This window comes from Uloborus diversus, chromosome 5 (genome assembly GCF_026930045.1).
Source record: "Uloborus diversus isolate 005 chromosome 5, Udiv.v.3.1, whole genome shotgun sequence".
In the NCBI taxonomy this organism is placed as follows: domain Eukaryota; kingdom Metazoa; phylum Arthropoda; class Arachnida; order Araneae; family Uloboridae; genus Uloborus; species Uloborus diversus.
In genome coordinates, this window is record NC_072735.1 from 165,142,848 (window position 1) to 165,167,347 (window position 24,500).

The 24,500-nt window shown below is 32.6% G+C and overlaps 2 protein-coding genes across 6 annotated transcripts in view; one reads left to right on the plus strand and one right to left on the minus strand.

Moving 5' to 3' along the window:
* Nucleotides 1–6,546, minus strand: part of LOC129221866 (mothers against decapentaplegic homolog 4-like) — a 43,433-nt gene extending 36,887 nt beyond the window's left edge. For all 5 annotated transcript variants that reach the window (XM_054856225.1, XM_054856223.1, XM_054856224.1 and 2 more), the window contains exon 1: nt 6,357–6,546. The gene's annotated coding sequence lies outside the window, so the exon portion shown is untranslated. The remainder of the gene's footprint in view (nt 1–6,356) is intronic.
* An 853-nt stretch (nt 6,547–7,399) lies between these two features.
* The window catches only part of LOC129223246 (serine/threonine-protein kinase Nek8-like), a 56,193-nt gene continuing 39,092 nt past the window's right edge, over nt 7,400–24,500 (plus strand). Inside the window, 4 exon segments of the mRNA XM_054857811.1 lie at nt 7,400–7,550; nt 10,098–10,198; nt 16,092–16,268; nt 18,151–18,230. Of these exon segments, the coding sequence (XP_054713786.1) occupies nt 7,400–7,550; nt 10,098–10,198; nt 16,092–16,268; nt 18,151–18,230 (509 nt within the window).

Consider the following 24,500-nt stretch of genomic DNA (forward strand, 5'->3'; position numbering starts at 1 on the left):
TCAAAATGATAATTTTTATTGTAATATTTTTAAGTTAATAAATTAATTACTAAAAATTCATCAATAGCAAGGATTCCACGTGCTTCCATTTCACACCATTCTCCTGCCAATCGCCCTCCTGAGAGTAGAAAGCAAAGATCTAAAGGAAGTTGTTCAACATCTCAGGCATCGCGACCAATATTGGAAGTAGGAGGAAATCGTATTTTAGAAGTAGAAGGTTTGCCGGAAAATATGAAGCGTTATGAAGTAGAGAGATATCTTGAAGGAGCGACTGAACATGGTGCAAAAATTTATATATTAAATTCTGAAAGTTTGGAAGTGTTGGAAGAAGGAATCAATATTCTTGCAAGTAGCAAGCATTTAGTTTTAGCTGTGTTTGATTTTATACAGCTTGAGGATTTTGTATTTTCCAGGGAGGAGGTTTTATTTCATTTGAAAAAGATTAAAGCAACTAAAGCTCTGGGACCAGACAATATTTATCCAAAAATTTTAGTTGAATGTGCAGAGGAATTAATGGATGTTATTTTGAATATTTTCAATGCTTCTTATAACTCGGGGACAGGGCCAGAGGACTGGAAGCTGGCTAACATAACGCCACTCTTCAAGAAGGGGTTTAAAGGTAATGCTGGGAATTATAGGCCTGTAAATTTGACTTCAAGGCAATTCCATGGTGTCGGACGTAAAAAATAAAGAAAAATTTCTCAGTTTTAATTCCATTTAACAAGTATAAACTGTTCCAAAGTGATCAAATTTATTTACAAGATACTTATTATATCCCACTGAATAAAAAATCATGTTAGTTTTTCAAAATATATCTCTAAAGTATAAATTAAAAAAATTTAAAGAGTTGGTGTCGGACGTAAACACACAAATAGTAAAATTGATGGTTCAATTAAAAATTATTAAAAGTCTGTGAATTGGCTTACATTTTAATTTTAAAAACAGCATAATTCTAAAGTATACTTATGATTGAAGCATATTACACAGTTTTCAAATGATATTATAAAGAATAAAATTATTTAAAAAAATATTTTTAGCTTGGTGTCGGACGTAAATTTTCGGTGTCGGACGTAAATTGTTCATATTGGACGTAAACTACTGCTCTTAAAAAAATGTAAATACATAATAATGATTACAGTTATAAATATGTAAATTATATAGGTTACATATACTGAAACAAAATTTAACAAGTAAATTCAAAAGTAGGGTTGACTGGGGTAAGTGGGACACTGGGGTAAGTGGGTCACACCCAAAAACTGAAATAACCTTATGGTTTTTATAATTTTTTACATTGATCATGTCATGGTTCATCACAGTGATTAGTTTTGCATATATTTGAGTTCTGTCGAATTTTTTTTCTAGGTCAGAAAACTTAGTCAAAAAAAAATCTGAAAATTATTTTTTGGCGAGTTTAAGCAGCAATTTTCAAAGTGTTTCACGGTTAGCATTTATTTTTTTATGATCATTAAACATTCATGTCCAGTTTAACTTCAAGTGCATACTGCAATCAGAATTTTGGAATAAAACATTATTAAAAACTTTTAGAGGAGGGGCTCCACTTACCCCGTAAAATTTCGCTATAACAGGTCCCCACACTATGGGGTAAGTAGTTCACCCCATAACAGTGAGGATTTGAAAATCAAAAGCAACTCTGATGAAATATTTATATTAGTGAAATACAAGACAACTATGATGACTTAGTAGATAGCTGATAGTTCAGCTACAAAAGCTGGTGATTAGTTATTTGTGAAACTTACCTGAAAGAAAACCATCAAGATTTATATGGGTTGAATGTTGATAATTGTTCTTCCTTAGCCAACTTTACATAGACGCAGTCATTTAGTGTTTCCAATTTTTTCCCCACATATAGTTTTGGCAAATTTGCCAAAATTGATCTTAATCAACTGTATTACGTTCATTCAGCACACCTTTCTCAAAAGGGGTCCTACTTACCCCTATCAGCCCTAAATGTATTATACAGTAAATTCACTAAGTTGTTTTTTATGCATGTTTCACTTTAACTTTGAAATTAAAGGCAAAAAAAAGGAGAAACATAGTCGAAAACATATTTTGTTCAAAGGAATGTAATAGTGTCGGACGTAAAAAAAAATTTACGTCCGACACCTAGATTTTAGTAAAAAATATTCACTTGTTACAAAATGAAAATAGGTTACATCAATGAGATTGAAAATCTTACTTTGTACCCAAAAATACATGCATGTAGTTTTAAAATTATTAGCTCAGCATAATTAATTGTGCATTTTGGTGTCGGACGTAAAACACGTAATGTACCCCAGAGGAATTCCTTTACAAATCAAAATGAATTATATTTTGACACATTTTTGCAACATCAGAAGCAACACATTGTATCTTTAAATGGTTATTCATCTCAATTCATAATATTAGTATGTATTTTTTGTAAAAAACATAATTTCTTCGAGAGTCACCAAATATGGTTTGAAAATACTCAAGATGTTGACCTTAGTTTAACCTCCTGTAACTTATTTATAACTGAAGTGATCAAATTTTTGACAGGCATTCCAAAATATACAACTCTTTACCTTTAAAATGACGCCTCATTTGTTTAGAAATTTTAATTTTGAAAATTTGATCATCTGGTTGACCTTATCATGGAATTGCCCTTCAGTATATTTGTAAGATTTTCGAAACTTTGATCAAAATCAAGATCATGAAGTTCTTAGAGACTAATAGTCTGTTGACTAGTTTGCAGTATGGTTTCAGGAAAGGTAAATCCTGTACTACTAATTTATTGCATTTCTACGACAAGGTTACCTCAGCTTTAGATAACAAAAAATGTGTGGATGTTGTTTATATTGATTTTCAAAAAGCTTTCGACATGGTACCGCATGTTGCTCTTCTCAGCAAGTTAGCTGACATAGGAATAGGAGGAAAAACTTTACTTTGGGTTAGAAATTGGCTCACTGGTAGGAAGCAAAGAGTAGTTGTGAGAGGAAATCATTCTAATTGGAGTGATGTTTTAAGTGGGGTTCCTCAGGGATCAGTTTTAGGGCCTCTTTTGTTTATTATATTTATGAATGACATCAATGAAAATATTTCTGGAAGCATGAATTGTTTTGCTGATGATGTAAAAGTTATGGGGGTTGCTGAAAATGAAGAACAAGTAAAACAGCTTCAAGAGGATTTAGATCATATTACTAAGTGGGCAGATAAATGGGGTATGGCAGTTAATGTAGGGAAATGTCAAGTGCTACACTTAGGTCATGGAAATAAGCGTATGAGATATCCTTTACAGGGTTCAGTCATAAATCAGGCAGAAAATGTTATGGATCTGGGTGTCTTTATAAATCAGGACTTCAAGTTTAGTCAACAGTGCAGTATTGCTAGTAACAAAGCCAACAAAATGCTTGGGTTTATCAATAGATCTATTTCAAACAAATCTAAGAAGGTTCTTCTGCCTTTATATAGGAGTTTAGTAAGACCTCATTTGGAGTACGCTGTTCAGTTTTGGTCACCTTATCTGAAGAAAGATATTTTTGTATGGGAAAGGGTTCAAAAAAGGATAACTAAATTAGTAAGGGGACTCTCAGATTTAGATTATGATACCAGACTTAATAGGCTTAACATGTATAGCCTGGAGCAAAGGAGAGTCAGAGGGGACATGATTCAGTTATTTAAATTTATCAAAATGGAAGATGTAAATGGATTAAATTTTTGCGGTGAAAGTAGGAAAAGGGGTGATTGTTTTAAGCTATTTAAATCTCACGCTAACTTGGAAATGAGGAAAAACTAGGGTCAGATGGGGTGAAATGGGTCATGCTGTGTATTTTTATCAACAAAAATTTTTGATCAGGCTGAATTTTTCTCAAACTTTACACAAGTTATGAGGGGCTTTTTGGTTACAATTCTGATTTTTAAAAAGTTTCTGCGTAAATTGCTGGGAGCACTACACTGACATTTTGTTTCTCAAGTCACACGTGAATTTTTTGGAAGCCTGACAAACTTCTTAAAATCTTGCTATACATTTTTTCTCTCTTGAAATTCTCAGGTGTTATCAGTTAGAACAGACTTTCATCTACAATTTGCAAAAAACAGGTAGGAAAAGTATTAATTCTTTCTTCTTTTGTTGCTATTTTCATGTGGTGGGGTGAAATGGGGCATAATTAGGATTAGCGAATTTTAATTCATAATGAGAGTAAATTGACTTTTAAAATCCATAAGTTGGTCTTAAACGGAAATTTAGAAGATTTTTAAATGTAACAAAAATAAAGTATGTATTATTAATGTGTAGAATTTAAAAGCTAAACTTGCCATCCATATTTACAACCTATTTCGTAGTAGCTACTCTTTCATAATTCAAATTTTTTATTTATTCAATGAAAATGCCTGGGGTGTATGTAAGAAAAAGGGAACAGAAATATTCAGACTCTGATTTAGAGGCTGCACTAATAGAAGTTGAAAGTGGTTTAGCAATTCCTGCAGCTGCAAGGAAATATAATATGCAGATGATAATATGATAATATAGAGAAACACCGAGGAGATGGGTCTCCAACACACAAAGTCGAAAAGGTTCGGGTGGACGTACAACGCTAAGTGAAGAAGAAGAAAGATGTACTGCTTCAGCTCTACAAAGTGTGGTTTCCCATTTGATAAAAAGATACAACCATTGTTACTAAGGATTTCATAAAACCAATTCTGAAAAATGCAATCATGGCACTCTTGGCATAGAGTGGACCAGGAATTTTGAAAAAAGGTTGGCATACCACTTATGTAAGGGGAAGCCAGAATTGCTCATGAAAGCAAGAGCCAGGACATCTTCTAAGAAGCAGCAACCGAATGAAACCTAACTCTTGGATGAAGAAATGTCTGAGTTACTTATGCAAGAACCAACATCTGGGGAGTGGGCTCTTTTTTAATACAAGGGGAAGAAATCATCAAAAGAATTCGTTGATCACTTGACAGAAGTCAATGACCAGGATTACAAAAACATAAATTTTCTATAAAAGCCAACTCAGGCAAATACTACATCTTCCCTGAGTAGGAAGATACATTGTTTCTAGATGTCGAATTCTGAAGACATTGAACGAGCAGAATTCGATTGTTGTGGACATTATATTTTTGAGTTTTAGTTCAAAATATTTTGGTGTTGAATAAGTTAAAATAAATAAATGGTTCATTGGAAACAATTTCGTTCAGCTTTTGTACGTGTTTTGGTAATAATTTCTTAGTTATTGTATGTTTCTATTGCTATGACCCATTTCACCCCATTAAAACCCATTTCACGCCACTGTGGGGTGAAATGGGTCAGATACTTTAATTGCAATTTTCAGATTGTCAGTGACAACAAATATCAATGAGAAGCAACTTAAATTAAAGGGAAGAATCAGATGTAAAGAAGAAATTTTTAAAAAAGTACAAAAAAAAGTTTATGGGTCTGCAAATGGCATCATTTTAAAAAAAAGACAAAATCCGCCCCGTTTCACCCCACCTGACCCTACTACTTCAGCAGGGTTGTGGGCACTTGGAATAGCTTATCGGAAGAGGCGGTAACGAGCAAGGGGGGTGAATAGCTTTAAGAGGGCCATTGATCTTCATTGGGGACTTATTAATTGACTAGGACCAGCCTAGCTAGGCCCAGAGCCTGTTGCTGGTCGTCACATTTGTATTTGTATTTGTAAATTACTTTCAAAAGCTACATGTCATATTTCACCTAAGTATAAACTCAAAGCATACAAATATTGCTAACATTTAAGCAGTAAATTATATAAAAGTTCAAAATAAACGTATGGTGTTAATCAAATAAGATAAGTAATAATCAGAACTGAAAATCTTTTAGTTTACTCTGAAAATAATTGTCAAACTTGGAAAATGAGAAAACTTATACAAATGAAATCGTTTAAATAACCGCGATATTTCCTCTCGATAAATGTTTCCTGTTTTTTTTTTTTTCATGAAAAGCGATGATTACAATTAAGTGACGTTTCGGAATAAAATCTTACTTTTCTAAAAATCTTTGTTTTTCTTAATATACTGAAATTTAAATTCCAGTTTCATAAGAAAAAACAAACAAAAGGTAAATAATGAAATGATCCTTAGAAGATACATAAATGAATGTGACGGCTACGATATAAAATACTGATATCATACATTGAATACTGTGCACTCATTAAAATTTAAGTTAAATAGTAAACTAGTCTTAAGTTCTCATTGTTTTTAGTAAACAATGAACAATTTCAAGGCTAAACATATATCAGTAAAGTAATGAACTTGCACGTGTATTAAGTTACTAAATTTTGCAAAACATTTTGCGTTATCTTACACATGTAAAAACTAAAACTTTTATGCGATAGAAAAAAATTATTGAATTCTATACTTACAAACACTGACAGCACTTTCATATATTTAGAAGTAAAAGCGTATCCACAAAAGGCTACAGATGTTTTAAAAAGTAATCATAAAAGCAAATCAATATAAAGAGAATCTCCGATTATTGTAAGTCACTTCTGACGAGTTTTTTGTACTAAAAAGTTTAAAACATATCTCTCATAAAAACATTGTATTACATGCTCTTTTCTTTAACGGTAGGCATTCCATGAAATCGCATTTTATTCATAAACGGTAAATATGAGGCTTTCCTTCAGCGAAAGGATATTATCTATTCAAGAAGAACACTTTAGAAGCAGCTGATGAAAGATGCACGTGTGATTTGTCGTATGGTATCAAGCAAAAGTTAGCCTGTTTTTTAATTGTTAAAAGAGCATTTTATATTAAAAACACAAAGCTAGTCTTCATACCTCAAAACGAAAGGAAATTTTATTTTGCTAAAGAAGCATATTTAAAGAGTTTGACTCATGCTCCATTGATAGTACGCTTATAGGTTATCCACAACGTAGAAAATAGCAAGTTTTTCCCTTTTTTATATCTTTTTTTTTTCCAAAAATATGCCGGAAAAACCGTATTTTGTAATCAATTAAACCTTATTAGTAGTTATTCCCATCACATTACTCCCTTTAAAAAAGTATTTTGGTTAAAGTGTTCTCTGGAATGGCAATGAATCTTCAGGTTCAAACCAAAACAAACACACGTTTTTCAAAAGTTTTCTATTTGTTGAATATTAATTTTAAAATAAATGTTTCTCCTTAAAAAAATCATTGAAAGAATTATTCTACGCGTCACTGTGAATGAAATTATTTTCTAACAGACAAATAACATCATTTCTTAGTGATTTCAATTATTTTCTTTAAAGGCGCTAGCGTTGTGTTTATTTTATCTTGTTGTCATGGTGCATTGTAAACAAAATACGTACGTGATAACGCCAGATAGAATACTGCACGACATGATAGCAAAGCAGTTTTTCTATAATTTAGACGTTTTTCCGTGGTGGAAATTATTAATTTGGATTTGCACATAATAGTAGACAATGAGTATTCTGTCAGATTCTGAAAGCAATATACGTTTGTTGATTATGTCTAAATCCAGTCAAAATTGCTATTTTTTATCAAATATTATCAAATCTAATGTCAAAAAAGTGATCTACTCGTATGAAACGTGTTCACTTGATGACATTTTGTGTGAGTGTAAAATTTTGTTAAAATAATTTAGAAAAATCTTTAATATATTTGATGTGTTGAGAAAGTACATGCACAGCAAATTAAACTTTGAAAATGTGAACACATGTTTATGCTCTTAATAATGTGAACAAAATCTTGTATCGAATCAAGAAAATTTTTTTTTTCAAAAGTGAATGTAAAAAAATTTTGCAACCATGCCAATTGTAAAGTAAGAAATAACAGCGTCAAAAAGCACAAATTGCAGATTACTGCAGATACATGTTTCTGTGTTAAAAGATGTGCCTTTTTCAATGCAAAATAAGTGAGTTTATGAATGAAAAACTTATGAATGGAAAAAACGTGCTTTTTGACGTTGTTACTTCTTACTTTACTTTTCAGCATAAAGGTATTTATTTATCTCATATCAATCTTGTTTTAAATGTGTGTAAAATGTAAACTACTGCCTCAAAACTGATAAAAATACAACAAAATTTCAGACATGTGGATTGTAGTTCAGTTTTTAAAAAGTGACTTTTCTCTGAAATTTTCTCCTAATTCGATAATTTATGTTAGAACTCATTACAATCTCAATTTCAATAATTATTATTTATTCTTTTTGCAAGTGCATTGAATTTTCTTCTGTGATCATTCAAAAAGCAATTATATGAGAAAATGTGTGTGCAAATATTTAAAATATTTATAATACTAATTATGATTTTTGTTTACTGTAATTCTGCACCTGGGCAGCACAGGGCACAAAGTCACAAAAACAAATTGAGCAAGGAGATGAGCTTGAAGTTTTTTCTTGTGATAATTTGTATTTATCATTTATGAGTTTTAAAATGAAGATTTGCTTATCAATATCTTAATGATTTACAACTAAAAAAGTTGAGAGATTATTCTTAAATCCTGACTTTGAAAAAAAAATTAATTTGAGTTTTTCCTTCTTGAATTCAAATTATGTTTTTCGCAATCACGAGTGTGTGTGTATATGCAAGCGTGTGTGTTTGTGTGTGGGGGGTATGTATGTGTGTGTAGGCATGTGTGTTTGTGTCTGTGTGCATGCATGAATGTGTGGGTAGTCGTGTGTATATGTGTAGGTGTGTGTGGGGGGTATGTGTATGTGTGTAGGCATATGTGTTTGTATCTGTGTGCAGGCATGAGTGTGTATATGTTTGTGTATGTGTGTAGGTGTATGTATGTGTGTGTAGGTGTGTATATGTATATGTGTGTAGGTGTGTATATGGGGGTATATGTGTGTAGGTGCGTGTATGTATGCGTGTAAGTGTAGGATATTGACGAAACCTGGAGACGGTTTTCGTTAGAGGTGCAGCATCGTGAAGAGCCAGTCGACGGTGATGTTGCGGAGGGTGCTGGTGGGAAAAATCAAAGGAACGCCAAAAACATTCAAATGAAAGCAATAAGCAATCATGATTGCTCAAAAAAAATGGACACAGTGCCTTTTTTCCCTTGGTACAGAATTGTAAAATGATATACAGTGAAACCTGCGTAAGTTGACCACTTGCGGTGCACTACTTTAGTGGTCAACTTAAACAGGTGGTCAACTTACAAAGGCTGATTTAATATGATAAAGGCTAATTCCATGTCTGTAAAAAGCGGTCAACTTAGACAGGTGGTCAACTTCAAGGTTTTACTGTACATTCTACACAAACAGGTACTTTTCTGTTAAAGCACTGAATTTGGTGACTTATTTTTTCCCTCCTTGGTACCAATAGAAAGATTGCTCAAAGCTATTGGCGATATCTACCAGTTCATGTATGTGACAGCCCTAGAATTTAGAAACTGAAGTTGTTAAATTTCCCCGACTACAAAATTTTGAGTTTGCAATACAGTAGAAGACCATTATAACGCACACCTTGGGACCAGAGTTTTTGCGTTATACAGGTTTTGGCGTTATATAGGTCATTTCACAAATTTTTAAACTAATATTCAAAATATATCTATATATTAGCACTTCAGATTGAGTTTTATCTGCAATGAGCATTAAAGCACAATATTACAATTAATTATTCACAAATAAATATGTTTCACAATCAAAAGATAGTGCATTATCCTGTACTTTTGCCAGCTTCATGGTCTGCATTTTCAAGAGCCATCTGATATTTTCTATTTACTGTAAGTACTGATTTTCCTTTAAAAGCTTTGAATTAAGATGGAAAGACGAAAAACTGTTTCAAAATTTAATTTGCTTTATAATTTTTATGCTTGCAAAGCAAAACAGAGGGATTTTTTAAACTCAAAACTTATTGTTTACTTCTGAAAAGTTGTGCAGTTTATAGAGAATTGTGTTATAGAGGTTGGCGTTATAAAGGTATTCTACTGTTGTAAAAAATAAATTAAAATTGCCAAAAATAAAAAATGCACCACTGCACCTGAAATGGAAAATTACTCAGTCAATTAATGGTTACATAGTGTAAATGTCTGATCTGAATAAAAAATCAAAGGCATTTTATGCTTTTCTTTCTTCCTTTGGGAGTAAAATATAATTTTTTTTCTTTTGTGTTGTGTACTTTGATGTATATTTATTTTGAATTTCTTTTATTTCAGCCTTTATAATTGCAGAATTAGGTGGACAAAAAGCATTGAGTATTGCATTTCTTCTTCATGGTACACCTAAAGAAATGTACTTAGCTGGAAGCGGAAATGTAGTAAGTTTTAAATATTATTTTAACTTAAAGTACATTATCATATTAAAGTTAATAAATCACTAGCCATTTTGATATCTGTTCTGTGTTCCACTTTATGCATATTTTAAGCTTAACCTTACACTCTGTACATAATTATTGGAGATGAAAATATCTTTAAAATAAGGAAAAATAAAATTACGTTTTTACAAGTACAAATTTACAAAAAAAAAATTGCCCACATGTATTTTAATGTAATAAGACTCCCCCCCTGCTTTTTTTAAATGCAGAAAATATTTTTAACATGCAATGTTAAACAGCTGCAGTTACTATAAAGACTGGATGTTTGAGTTTTGCGTGTAGCGGACAGGAAAACCTTCCAGCGTGCTAAAAGATATAGCGAAGCCTTGCAGGCGTTGCATTGCAAGAAGAAAAATAATAACTTTAACTTTCAATTTAGAATTCCATAAATATGAATTTAACAAAGATAGTGGAATAAGTTTGGTGTAAAAAAGGCGCTTGATATTTTGGTGATTGATTGTAAATAAATGTATATATTTATGTTTTTTAATTCTGTGGCTTAATATTTTTATTTATTCAACCTTCTGATTAATTGTTTGATGTTCAATGATAATAATATTCAATACATCAACAAATTGGTGACCTGGACGTGATATGAACACGCAACGTTCTGATCCTATACGAACTCTGGGAGAATTTCTTTCTCCGACAAGCTCTGAACACAAACTCCCTGAAACACAAATGTGCAATATTTTTGCAAATATGAGTGTTGATAATGTCCATTTTGTATTAATTCAAGCTCACGCAGGGGTGCTCACCTGGTGGGGGGTACCCCTAGCTTACATGTTTTACCTTCTACACAAAAGACACACTCAGATGAATTTTCACACTCATTGAAATGCAAAATGATAATTATGAATTGGTTAAAGCTGGTTAGATATTTAACAGAAGACTTTAATAGGCCTGTTCAGAAGGCACAATCAAAACACAGAGCTGCCAACTTTTGAAAATCTAAATTAATAAACATAAGAAATAACCAAGTAAAGTTGCGTAAAATTTCATTTTTCATGTTTTTTGAGGTCACAAGGAAGCCCTTTTTCAATGCAAAACAAGTGAGCTGATGAAAAGATATGGATGAAAAGACTCGCAATTCAAGGTTGTAGTTTGTAGAGACTACGATTTTTTGTAGCACTTGGTAGCTCTGTAAACCCAGCAATATAAACAGGTTTGCAAACTGCATTCTGGGTAGAAATTCACTAAAACTCCTGTTCAAATTTGGAGAAAAATAGATCTGTGTACTGTCAGCAAATTAACGATTGCAGTAGATTATTGGATAATTGTGTAGACTTAAAGAATCAAGTGTCTTAATAACATCTTTTTTTTTTTGCCGTCTGTTGCCGTAGATTTTTCCTTACCATCTTTTCTCCAACTGCTTCATATCTTTTAATGTGAAACCTTAAGCATGCCATGTAGCCTTGGTTTTCTCTACGTAGATTTTCTCAGTGACCCATAAATATTCCTGAATTGCGCTCAGGTTGTCTTTGTGAAAGACAACTGCCCAAACCATTAGGCTACATAGGGTTTGTCCATACCACTTATAATGTACCTCTCTTTATACGTTTATTTGAGCTGTTTGTGTGTATTCTCTGTTTCTTGTCTATAATGGTGTTAGATTTAGTCCTTCACCTGCCAATTGAACGACATTGGATAATGTATATTGATGAAACCTAAATAAGTCTTGGAGGAGACAGCAATAAATATTATATACAAATACAAGTATAAAAGTGACGACCAGCAACAGGCTCTGGGCCCAGCTAGACTGGTCCTAGTCAATTTACAATTCCCAGTGAAGATCAATGGCCCTCTTAAAACTATCGACTCCCTTGCTCATTACCACCTCTTCCGGTAAGCTGTTCCAAGGTTCCACTACCCTGCTAAAATAATAATTTTTCCTAATATCCATGTTAGCCTGAGATTTAAATAGCTTAAAACAATGACCCCTTATCCTGTTTTCAGTGCTAAACTTCAGCCCTGTAACATCTTTCATTTTAATAAGTTTAAACAGCTGAATCATGTCCTCTCGGTCTCTTCTTTGCTCAAGACTGTACATTTTTAGCCTTCTAAGCCTGGAAATCATAGTCCAAATGAGAAAGTCCATTTATTAGCCTTGTAGCCCGCCTATGAACCCTTTCCAATACATTAATATATTTCTTAAGATAAGGAGACCAAAACTGAACAGCATACTCCAAATGAGATCTTACCAAACTTCTATACAAGGGTAGAAGAATTTCTTTAGATTTGTTTAAAATAGATCTATTGATAAACCCAAGCATCTTATTGGGTTTGTTACTAGCTATGCTGCACTGTTGGCTAAACTTTAAGTCCTGACTTATTAAGACGCCTAGATCAATAACTTTTTCTGCCTGACTAATGACTGAACCTTGCAAATAATAACTTGTACACTTATTTCCATGCCCTATATGTAGCACTTGACATTTCCCAACATTAACAGCCATACCCCATTTATCAGCCCACTCCGTAATATGATCTAGATCCTCTTGCAGCTGGTTTGCTTGTTCTTCTTTTTCTGCACTCCCCATAACTTTGACATCATCAGCAAAACAATTCATGTTCCCAGAAATATTTTTATGAATGTCGTTCATAAAAACAATGAAAAAAACAGGCCGTAACACTGATCCTTGAGGAACCCCGCTTAAAACCTCACTCCAATTAGAATAATTTCCCTTTACAACTACCCTTTGTTTCCTTCCGGTCAGCCAGTTTTTTACTCAAATGAAAGTTTTCCCTCCTATTCCTATATCAGCTAACTTGCTAAGTAGAGCAACATGCCATACCTTATCGAAAGCGTTTTGAAAATCAATGTAAACAACATCTACAGGCTTTTTATTGTCCAAAGCCATGGTAACTTTGTCATAGAAATGTAATAGATTAGTTGCACAAGATTTACCTTTCCGGAAACCGTACTGAAAACTAGTCAATAGATTATTAGTCTCTAAAAAATTTACTATCTTAATTTTTATCAATGTTTCCAAAATTTTACAAACCACTGAAGTTAGACTCACAGGTCTATAATTTCCTGTAATCCCTTTAGACCCTTTCTTGAAGAGCGGTGTAATGTTAGCCAGCTTCCAGTCCTCTGGCACTGTCCCCGGGTTACAAGAAGCATTGAAAATATTTACAATTTCATCTGCTAATTCCTCTGCACATTCAACTAAAATTTTTGGATAAATATTATCTGGTCCTGGAGCCTTAGTCTCTTTATTTTTTTTTTCAAATGAAGTAAAACATCATCCCTGGAAAATACAAAGTCCTCAAGCTGTACTAAAGCTTTTGTCTTGTTGGTGTTAACTGTTGAGATACAGTTATCGTTAAAAAAACCTCGAAAAAAGTTATTAAAAACATTAGCAATATCACTATCGTCTTGAATTAAAATTCCTTGCTCATCAACCAGTGGCCCAATATGACTATTTTGAACTTTCCCCGAATTAGCGTATGCAAAAAATCTCTTGGGATTCCTGTTTATGTTATCTGCCAGTCTTTGCTCCAACTCTCTTTTTTGAATCTGTACCAAATACTTAAATTTATGCCTTGTCTTACAATATTGGAGCCTATCTGCACTGTGACCAGTTTCTTTAAACCTATGAAAAGTGGCTTGCTTGTAATTTAGAGCGTCTTTAGTTTCCCTGGAGAACCACATCGGCCAAATTTTAGTGTTGACACCCTTTCTCCTAAAACAAACATGATTCCCAACCATTTTCGCTAGATTTTCCTTAAACTCTGCCCACTGAAGATTCACATCGCTATTGTCCAATCTGGAACAAAAATCTGCTTTCAAACTCTGCCTAAGTGCCACAAAATCAGTATTTCTGAAATTGGGCACAAACCTAAAATTCTCTACTTTGAGCATATCAAATTTAATCCCAAACCCAATACTGTTGTGGTCACTGTCTCCGATGTGTTCCCCTACACATAACCCCTGAACAGAACCTTTCTTGTCGCAGAAAACTAGATCCAAAATCACATACTTTCGAGTACCTTGAGTTACAATTTGATCTAAGAAACAATTACCAATTACTTTTAAAAACTCCTCTTCTCTGCTATTACTATGGTAAAAATTATTCCAATCAATTCCTGTAAAATCAAAATCTCCCATTATGATGACTGACCCCTTGCTTGAAATGTCACTAATAATACTAAACATCTGTTCATCTTGACCCTGGCTTAAGTTGGGTGGTTTATAACTGTTCCCTAAACGTAGTTTTTTGCCCTTATTGCTCATCAACTCTAGCCAAATCATATCAATCTCATTAGGATTATCATTAATTACCAATTCATTGCAAGTTAAAGTGTCTCTGACATAAAACAAAACCCCACCACCTCTTCTACCTATTCTATCTTGTCTAAACAAATTATACCCAGCAATAGATAATAAATCATCATCATTTTCAGTAGCCCATGTCTCGGTAACTCCAATAATATCCAACCTCTTGTCTATTATTATGCTTTTCAAATCTTCCATCTTGTTCCTAATACTACGAGCATTTGTATAAAAAATCTTAAGTAAGCCCATCTTACTTTCATTTAATGCTGCGCGATTATTTGAATCCCAACTGTTAAAATCTTTTCTCTTATTAGCCACCCTGTTTCTGTTTCTACTAAAATCCCAATAGTACCCTTTCGAATTCTGCTCCTTAAACCATGCCCCCCATTCCAACTTAGTTTTTTGATTCTGAAACCTCTAAAACCAAACCACTAACCATTTTGACCCCTGTAGAGCTCAGATGCAGGCCATTCCTAGCAATCCAATCGTGTTTACATTTACTCCACAATATTGTTCTAATACTAACTCCTATTCAGGGGTGCCCATCCCCCTAAGAGCAAGGGTGCACCCCCTAAATATCACAAGCCCCCCCAAAAGCAAAATCCCCCCAAAAATGAAAAATACCCCTCAAGCCCCCCTCCCCTAAAATTTTAATGGCGTAGTCTGCAGTGTGAACCCCTCCCCCCTAGGTAGGCACTCTTGTCCTGTTTCATTGAGCATAACAGAGAACAATAAACAAGTATAAAAGTGATGACAAGCAATAGGCTCTGGGCCCAGTTTGGCTGGTCCTAGTTAGTTTATCATTCGCCAATGAAGATCAAGAACCTTCTCAAAACTATCCACCTCATTGCAAATAGCAGCTGTTTCTGATAAACTGTTCCAAATGCTTACGATCCTGTTGTTGTAGTAATTTTTCCTGATTTGAAGATTAGCTTTGAAGATTAAAAAACTTAAACCCCTGGATACAGAAATTTAGCACACGATACCTTAAAATTATACATACTAAGCATCCTAAGTTTGGAATCTGCATTAGGACGCCCATTTACTAACCTTGGAGTAAAAGTCACTTACTTTAGTTTTTCTAACACAAGTGTCACAACTTTACTAAACTTTAAAGTAAATCCTTTGAATCTTTTACAAGAAACTACTTTCTTTCTTAAGATAAAAAAGACCTATTTATGAAACTCAACATTCTGTTGACTTTGTTACTTGCTGCACTGCACTGCTGACTAAATTGCTATTCCAAGACTGAATTATGTTTCTGTTTTGAAACAGTTTAACAATTTCCAGACAGAGACATGGAGACTCACTTGACGCTTCTTCTTTTTAGACACACGCAAACACTTTTTTTTCCTCATACTATTCAATTTTTCAACTGCTTTATAATCTGCCTAGTCTCTGGCAAGAGCAAAAGTTTTGGCTGAGCCCATGATTGCATTTATTCCTTTGACCTAAAGTAACTACTTCTTATGCTACTATAACTGCTTCATTAATATGAATTTATATTCCCTTGTAAGTTTTAAAATAATTTCTAAATGGAATTAATTGATGCAGGTTCTGTCTTGTGCAACTTTGGAATGTGATAAAAATTTGAAGGAATTCTTCATTTGCTTGTCATCAACATTTATGCAAATTAGAAAAGTTGGAGCAAGAATTGATTTTCTCAACTCTCCTTTAAAAGATGAATCAGAGTCGATCAGATTATGTGAAAAATTGCAGAAAGTTGTATCAGTAAGTTTTGTTCAAGGTTTCCCTTTTTAGCTTGGAAGATTAAATGTAAATATGTATGTAAAAATGTAAATGTCAGTATTTTATGAAATTATTATTTATGATTTATTGTTATTAAACTTCTTCAGAGTTTATTTAGCTCGGTGGATGCCTAAAAATAAAGAGATATTAAAAAAGAAAAACCTGTATTTAAGCATTATCAGTAAATACATTTTATTTGTTATTGATTATGATTGTTATATATTTTGTCAGCAATAAACTATTAAGATATTTCCATTATGTTTTAATGATTGAAACTTCCTAATAGCGTTATCATTATTACAATATTTTTCTATTGAAAATGCATTAATACGCTAACAATGTATGTATTCGTAATACACACACACAGACAAAGTTTTCACAATTTTAAAATCAATTTCTACCAATGATGTTACATTTTAGCTTTCATTGTTAGCTGTTAATTTGTCTTATACTTGAAAAATATTTTCTTTGGAAAGATTCATAGTTCAATTTTGAATCCTTGAGCATGCCACGGTGAAATAGATAGGCCTGATAAACACAGAGATTGCTCAGATTGATAACAAAATTTTCTATGAATCTGTGAACAACAACTGGCATTATTTGGAGTTGAAGTATGTACATCATGACATGCATTATAACTATGAGACACATTAAAACATGCATTTTATTGGAAAAATAAAATTTAGTCAAGTAAGAAAAGAAGTATAAAATGCTGTCATGATGATAAAATCATCCTTCCAGGTGTCAAATTACCTCCCAAATTGCAAATATTGGGCATTGTCTGACAGTATGTATATTTTTTTCATTTAAACATATAGGGCAGAGATGTTCTGCATGTATTCTATTAATTTAAATAATTGATGATATCCAGTACAAAAAGGAAGGGAAAAGGCCAAAGAAAGGAGTATAAGAGGTAAAGGAACTAGGGAAACAGGGGTGCTATGGCTTCCTCTGACATATTTCACATGGACTCAGCTCCTCTGTAAGGAATTATTGCATGTTGCACCACATATATTTATGGTATGTTGTTTACCTCAGAACTAATTTCAAAATATAGTCTAATTTTTCTCAGAAATTAAGTCAATATACAACGAAAAAAAAAGAAGAATCGAATTGTTGGTGAACATGAACATGTTTAGCTCCCTTTTACCCTTTTTCCCACTGTTCAAAATCTTGTTTTGATTTTTCTTAGAGACTGTCCTTGTTATAGATGGTATTGTAAACTTTATATTGACCAGAAAAAGCTTTGTTGCTCATATCAATTCCACTAGGTTCTGGCATCAAGCCCCAAGTTCTTCTATTTTTATAAAACTATTACATACTCCTGAGAAAACTCTTATTGCTTTTTTGCCCTTTTGGAATATCTGTTTTATAAAAGAGTGTGAACTGCGCAAATAAGTGCTTGTGTCAAAGCCACTAGCTTCTGGCATCAGGCCCTGTGTTCTTCAATTTTTATAAAGCTCCTACACACCCCTGAGAAAACTCTTATTGCTTTTTTGCCCTTTTGGAATATCTATTTTGTAAAAAAGTGAACTGCACAAATAAATCTGTTTCTCTTACACCCATGAAATGCAATATGCAAAAGAGAATTCTCAAAAAAATTTTATTATTTAATCTTTTTCTTTTTTTTTTAAACAGCATTGTCGTTTCCATATTTGTATATATTTTGTCATGATCATAGAAAACCGTAGTATAGCTTCTACTATTCATAAAATGTTATTAAATGCATCTCAATATGCAACAACCATTGTTCTGTAAATAAATGTTCTTTTATGTGTCTAAAGAAATCAACTAACATTTGAAAAAAATTGTAAGTTTTTTCATCCAGAAACATATATTTTTATTTATGTGCTTTTTCTTTTAGTGCCCTGTGCAAATATCTCAAGATATATATGGATCTGAAATTAAAGGTACTTCCTATCCTAATAGAGATAATAAAATAGTGTGAGTTTGATTTTATTGACAGTTATCATGTTATATTGAAACCTTGCATAATTGTTGAAGATGAAATTCATATTTCAGACAGGTTCATCATGTAGGGTGGTCAGGAGCAGGGGCGTAGCTAGGGGGGGGGGGCGAAACGTTTGTCTCAAAAAAGGACAGAAAGAGAGAAAAGAGAAGAGAAAGAAAGAAAAAGAAAAAAAATAAATGACATTTTTCTGAGTAACAAAGGTCAAAAATTCACTTTGTTTCCCCCCCCCCCCCCAATGCCATTGAAAATCTGCTCCATGAGTGACCCTCAAGCGTAAAGACGCCTCCCTCTGCTGCGACAATTTTTTGATAATTGACTGAAATTTGACACTTTGCTTTACAAATGAGATTGATTTGTTAAATCCATGTATATGTAGCCTTTCTTTGACATAGATTCTGCAAATTGTTGAATATGTTTAATTTTATGAGTGGCGCAGTGGGAATATTGCATACAGTCAAAGCTGTATATTTCGAATTTCACAGGAAAGAAAAAAAATCGAGATAAAGAGATTTTGAGATACGGGGACTTTAAGAAACTTTATAGAAATTTGGAATATGATGGTGAAAATTTGAAATCGGGACAATGTGGGCTCTTGATTAAAATTCCTCTGTATTAGTTTTGTTAGGTATTTATTCTGTTATTACATTATTAAGTGCTTTATTACGAGTTTAAGGAGTCATTTTGACACTAAAAGCATATTTTTTTCAAGAAAAAGTCTTTTATTGCTTTTTGGTCCCTGATTTTTTTTTTTTTTTAACTTATTATCTATCCTCTTGAGGTTAGCAATTGCTGCAAATCTAGACTATTTCTGTTAGCTTGGTTTGCATTAAAAAGTAGAAAATAAAAGACTTCTGTTTATAACACTCAAAAAATGCTGTTGCTCTCTAATAGATACTTATGTAAATTCTAAAGCAGCTAATAAAATTAAAAAATAAAAACTCTAGAGGAGAACACATGGTATGCAGAACTTTCAACCGCCTATATTTCTTCCCTATTTTTTTTTAATTCAAATTTTATTAACTGCTTTAAAATTAGCATAAATGTAAATACATAAAAAGCAACATATAAATATAACGATATGAAAAACAATTTCATTTTTTGCCGGTTATATTTCTTGGAGTCTTTTTTTTTTATTTTATTTCATACTTTTAGTGCAAACCAAGTTAGTAAAAATAATCTTTATAGTCTGACCACCAATGAGATTGAAAGTCAAACATCCAGTTTACAGGCGGAAATGGAAGTATCTATTAGCTTTCAGGGATGCCAGCTTTTGTAGATGTGTCTTAGCCTCTAAATTAAGCAGTCACAGTGAAATGCACGGAACACTTTCATTGGTTCGGATTGACTGGTTTTGACAAGGCCGTTGCTAGAAAATTTCACTTTAAATTAAATGGAGGGAAAATAAAAAAAAGTTGAATTTTCCATAACATTAAAAAAATATAAAAAAAATTCTTTGCTTTCGTTTTGTTTGATACAAGTATCGGACTTGGGGCACTCCATTCCAAAGTATGTAAGAGTCACCTCCCTTTTATTTTTTTTAATACTAAAAATGTTTATATATATATATATATATATATATATATATATATAATATATATATATATATATATATATATATATATATATATATATATATATATATATATATATGTATGTGTGTGTATATATATATATATATATATAAAAGAAGTAACCCCCCCCCCAAAAGTCGGGTCTAGCTACGCCTCTGGTCAGGAGGGGGCAATTGACTCCCTCTGGCTTAAAGAAATTAATGTATTTACTATAAGTGGGCTTGGTTTTGGTTGGTTTTCAGTTTTATTTGCATCGAGTATACTCCCTTTGACCACCCCCCCCCCCCCTGGAAAATGTCAAAATAATAGGCCTCATTGCTGAAAAATTCGTTAAAAAATAAATACATTTTTTTATCTAGATTTGTCCTGTAATTATTGATTGGTGGTTACGTCTTATTAGCCTTGTTTTTGCAATATTTTCCTTCATACAGGGGTCGAAGTAGTCCTATATATTCTATATTTCCTATATTTTCAAAAAAAGCATCAAAATTGTCCTATATTTCCTATATTTTTCAAAAATGCCCTATATTTCCTATATTCCCGTTTTGTACCATATATATCTTTTAAAAGGAACGCATGGGCGGATTTATGGGGGGGCAGCGGGGGGCAATGCCCCCCAGTTTTGGGAGGACTTGATGTAGCAACAACACATCTTCCAAAAATTAAAATAAATAAATATATATATATATATATATATATATATATATATATATATTTTTTTTTTTTTTTTGAATAGTTCAGAAGGGCATGGGTGGATTTAAAGGGGGAGGGGGCATAGGGGACAATGCCCCCCAGTTTTGGGAGGACTTTATGTAGTAACAACACATCTTCCAAAATCTTAAAACAAAAAAATCATGACTTTTTATTAATAGTTCAATGAAAATGAAGAGAAAAGCAAATGTCCTATTCTGATGGGAGAAAAGAAAAGGGAAAAAAAAGAACATTAAATACAAATAGTACAGCTGTCACTGGGGTGCTGAAAATGTGTCTAAATTCACTATTTCGGACTGAAAACCATTTGGGCAAGTATATGAATGAAAATATAAGCTAAACAAGCTATATATCAAGCTGCAACACTTATAATAATTGACGATTATTTTAACAAATTAGAACCTAAAGCAAAGGGGAAAAAACGTCCCCCTTCCCCATTCCCGCAACAGAACGATCTACTCGTTATGATTTGTGTCCACATTTCAAGTATTTATTTGTGCATAATATTTATGTTCTTAGTATATTAATTGGCCTTTTGAGAAATTCTAAAAAACATAAGTTTTTTTCCCCCCTCTCTCTCTTATAAAAAAGAGAGAGAGAATAAATACAGTCGCAAACTGAATAAATTTCAGTAATCTGAGTGTTCTGATTAAATGAATCTTTTTACTTAGAGGGAAAGTACAATTTTACTTATTTTATGAATACTGTTTAAGAAGTAAGGTAAGCCATAATCATCTGAGTCTAAGTGAGTCAGTCCTTTTCATTATTGAAATCTGAATAATTGAGTCATCAAAAATTTTGGAAAAATTTGCTGAAATTTTATAAAAGTCTATGAAAACCTAACAAAGATTAGTAAAATCGTAAAAATCCTTTAACCGTAAAAATGACGAATTTTCGTAAAAATTACAAAAAAATCAAGCAAAAATTTACAGGTAAGAGTGAATTACAAACAGGGTCGAATTTGCCTATAGGATAAACAAGCTGTTGCTTAGGGCTCCTGCTTTGAAGTGGGTCCCTAGCCCCCCCCCCCCAAAAAAAAAAAATCATGATTCTTTCCTTAAAAAATGGAAATTGCTTGAGAAAACTAATTTCATTTTTAAGTGCTGGAAAACCTTGAATATTTGGAAACGTGTGGTTACAAACCTTAAATTTTAAAATTTCTAACAAATGGTAGAGGGGGTGGAATGCCAACATGTGTCAAATTCAGCTCCTTGCCACATCCTGTATTAAAAATGCAAAAATCATGGTTCTCACGTTTGTAACATATTATTTGAAATAAATTTTTGTGACTCACATGTTTCATATCTTGCTATTTATTCAATCCCGAATGCAGTATTTTGGAAATTCTTTTGTATTGGTTGCTTTTATCTTACTTCTTCTGCATATTGTCTATCTGTTTAGCACGGAAAAAAATACATACTACTTCTATTTCGTTTCGTTTTCTTCCCCACTTGCAACTGAAGAAAGGTTGTTGTCATGAGAAATCTATGGTTTCTTTTTTCTTTTAAAGTTAAAATAGCTATTTCTCCCAAAGTTTGAACAGGACTGCAAAAATTTACAATCAAGTACTAAAATACCAGAGACTGGAAAGTACAAATGAAGTGCGTTAAATAACTTTATTTATTCTAGAGTCCTAGAAAATAATTAGATAAGTCTTTGAAAATCCTAAGCAAAGTAGGCTCCAATTACTTATACTGCATATTGTTAATCTGTTTAGCCAGGGAAAAAAAATGATACACTACCTCTATTCCTTTTCGTTTTCTGCACTACTTATAATTAAAAAAAGGTTGTTGTAATGAGAGATCTAGTTTATTTTTTCTTTCAAACTTAAAATGGCTGTTTCTTACAAAGTTTGAACAATACTGTGCAACTGTATAATCTAGTTATCAATTTCTATGTCTATCCAATTAACTTTTATAAGGCTTCAAAATGCAGAATTGTATATCCATTTTACAAAATTTCCTCCGGGGGAGAAACCCCCGGCCCCCTAAAATTGGAGATATTATATTTCCCACTTAAAAGGGAGCCCTGCGTCACTCTGTTGATAGCTCCCTAAGGTCAATTAAAAAAGGACAGCATGAAAACACACATTAATGAAAACGACACACAAAAATGTAAAGCATGGACTTATGCATCACAGGAAACAGACAAAAACATAGGAGTAGGGGGCAATAAAAATGTTGCTGAAAAAAAATCCTGCCCTCCCAGGAACTCAGTCCTAAATCCGCCTATGAAGGAACGGTAAATAAACTTTCTGACATCGGATTTTTTGCTGAAAGTACGTGCCCAAACGAATTTCAAATTAAAAAACTCAACTGACTAAATTCTGCAACAGGCATCTTTTCTCATTAGCTACAGCAATTTGACGTCACTTTATAGTGGGTGGAGTTTTGAGAACTAATAATGAAGTTGGTTTTAGAATTTTGCATTGGGGGGGGGGGGGGCAACAGCCGTTTGTTTTGTTTTCCATCATGGTTTTTGTTGGTATATTTTTGCGTTCAGTGCATTTTCTGATCGGAATGTTCTAATTTTCTTTTTGCAATCTTTTCTTTTTGTGGAATTTTGTGATTGTGGAATAATTAGTTCCTTATGATGTTAAAACGTAGTTTGTTGTAATAAGTGGAATTAAAATGGCGAAATCGCATCGCTTAACAACATTTCGTGTGGAGTTGTTGAACCAGGAGGACATTAATTCTACAAATTTTGGTGCATGATGCACTAAAGGAAAAGATGATTTTATCGCTTTTTGTCATTTTTGCAACTTTTCAGTGCCCATAAGCAATAGTGGATTTTCGCAATTGAGGCAGCATGCTAAAACGTTCAAGCATAAAGAAAACTCTGAAAAACGTCAGAAGGATCCTTCTCAAGCTCTGTTTGTTCTTAATACAAGTGGTAAAGGGTTCAGTTTAGATATAAAATCTAAGAGCAGTGGAATTAGTACTTGGGTCATGAGTGAGGAAAAAAAAAAAAAATTATCTTTTTTCAAATTTTATTTAGTTATTTAGTCTAGAAAGTACACTTTTTTCAAAAATTATTCTTTCAACTACAGGAAAGTCATTATAGATGTAAAATATTTTGTTTGAGGTTTTTTTTCTAACAAAATCCTTGAAAAGAATAACTGAAAAATATATGATATGTATTATTTCTTTTTTCATAGCAAAATTATTCATATAAGGTGTCCTATATTTGTCCTATTTTTTTTGTGGAAAATGTCCTATATGTGACAAGTCGGTCACTTCTACCCCTGTTCATATTTTTAGTTTTGTATTTTGGTGGTTTGCTTTGTACCTAAATGATTGATAAAAATTTTCCCAGAAGAGGTAAAGGAGCTCTGTGAATAGTGTATCAAAAAAATAACAAAAACTGTGTCTTCATAAATATATAAAGGCATTGATTTCTCAAAGCCAGGGGCAATCTGTCCTGACCGCTCTAAATGACAGGCCTGGATCAACCACCTTGTGCAATTTTTATTCTCTTTAGCAAAATCTTTGGCTAAACAGACTAATCATGAAATGTCTGTATGTATCACTGCAGCTTAATGTAGGATCCAAACCACTGGGAGAGAATCGGGAAAAACTTCCCTTAAGAAGAAAACTTCCCTCAATACTAGGCCCTTAACTCAATAGCCTACTGTTCTACTGATTACACCCCTGGTGGCAGTTTTTTTTTTTTTGCAGTTAAACAATTCATTATAACTCTTTTTTTTCAATGGATTTTTACTCCTTATTAGACTTTCTACATTACATTTTTTGAAAATAGATGTGTTAAGCAAAGGAAGTTTTAGTTTTAAATTTTTAATGGTACTTTCTATAGCTCTTTTTTATTTTTTAGTCTATTTTAATATTTGTATCCTACATTGGGGGAGAGTTCAAGGACCATAACTCCCTAAAAGCTGCCCATTAGAGCTCAGCAACGTTAAAAAATCAACAACAGAAAGGTGTTTTCCTTGAAGTTGAGAGC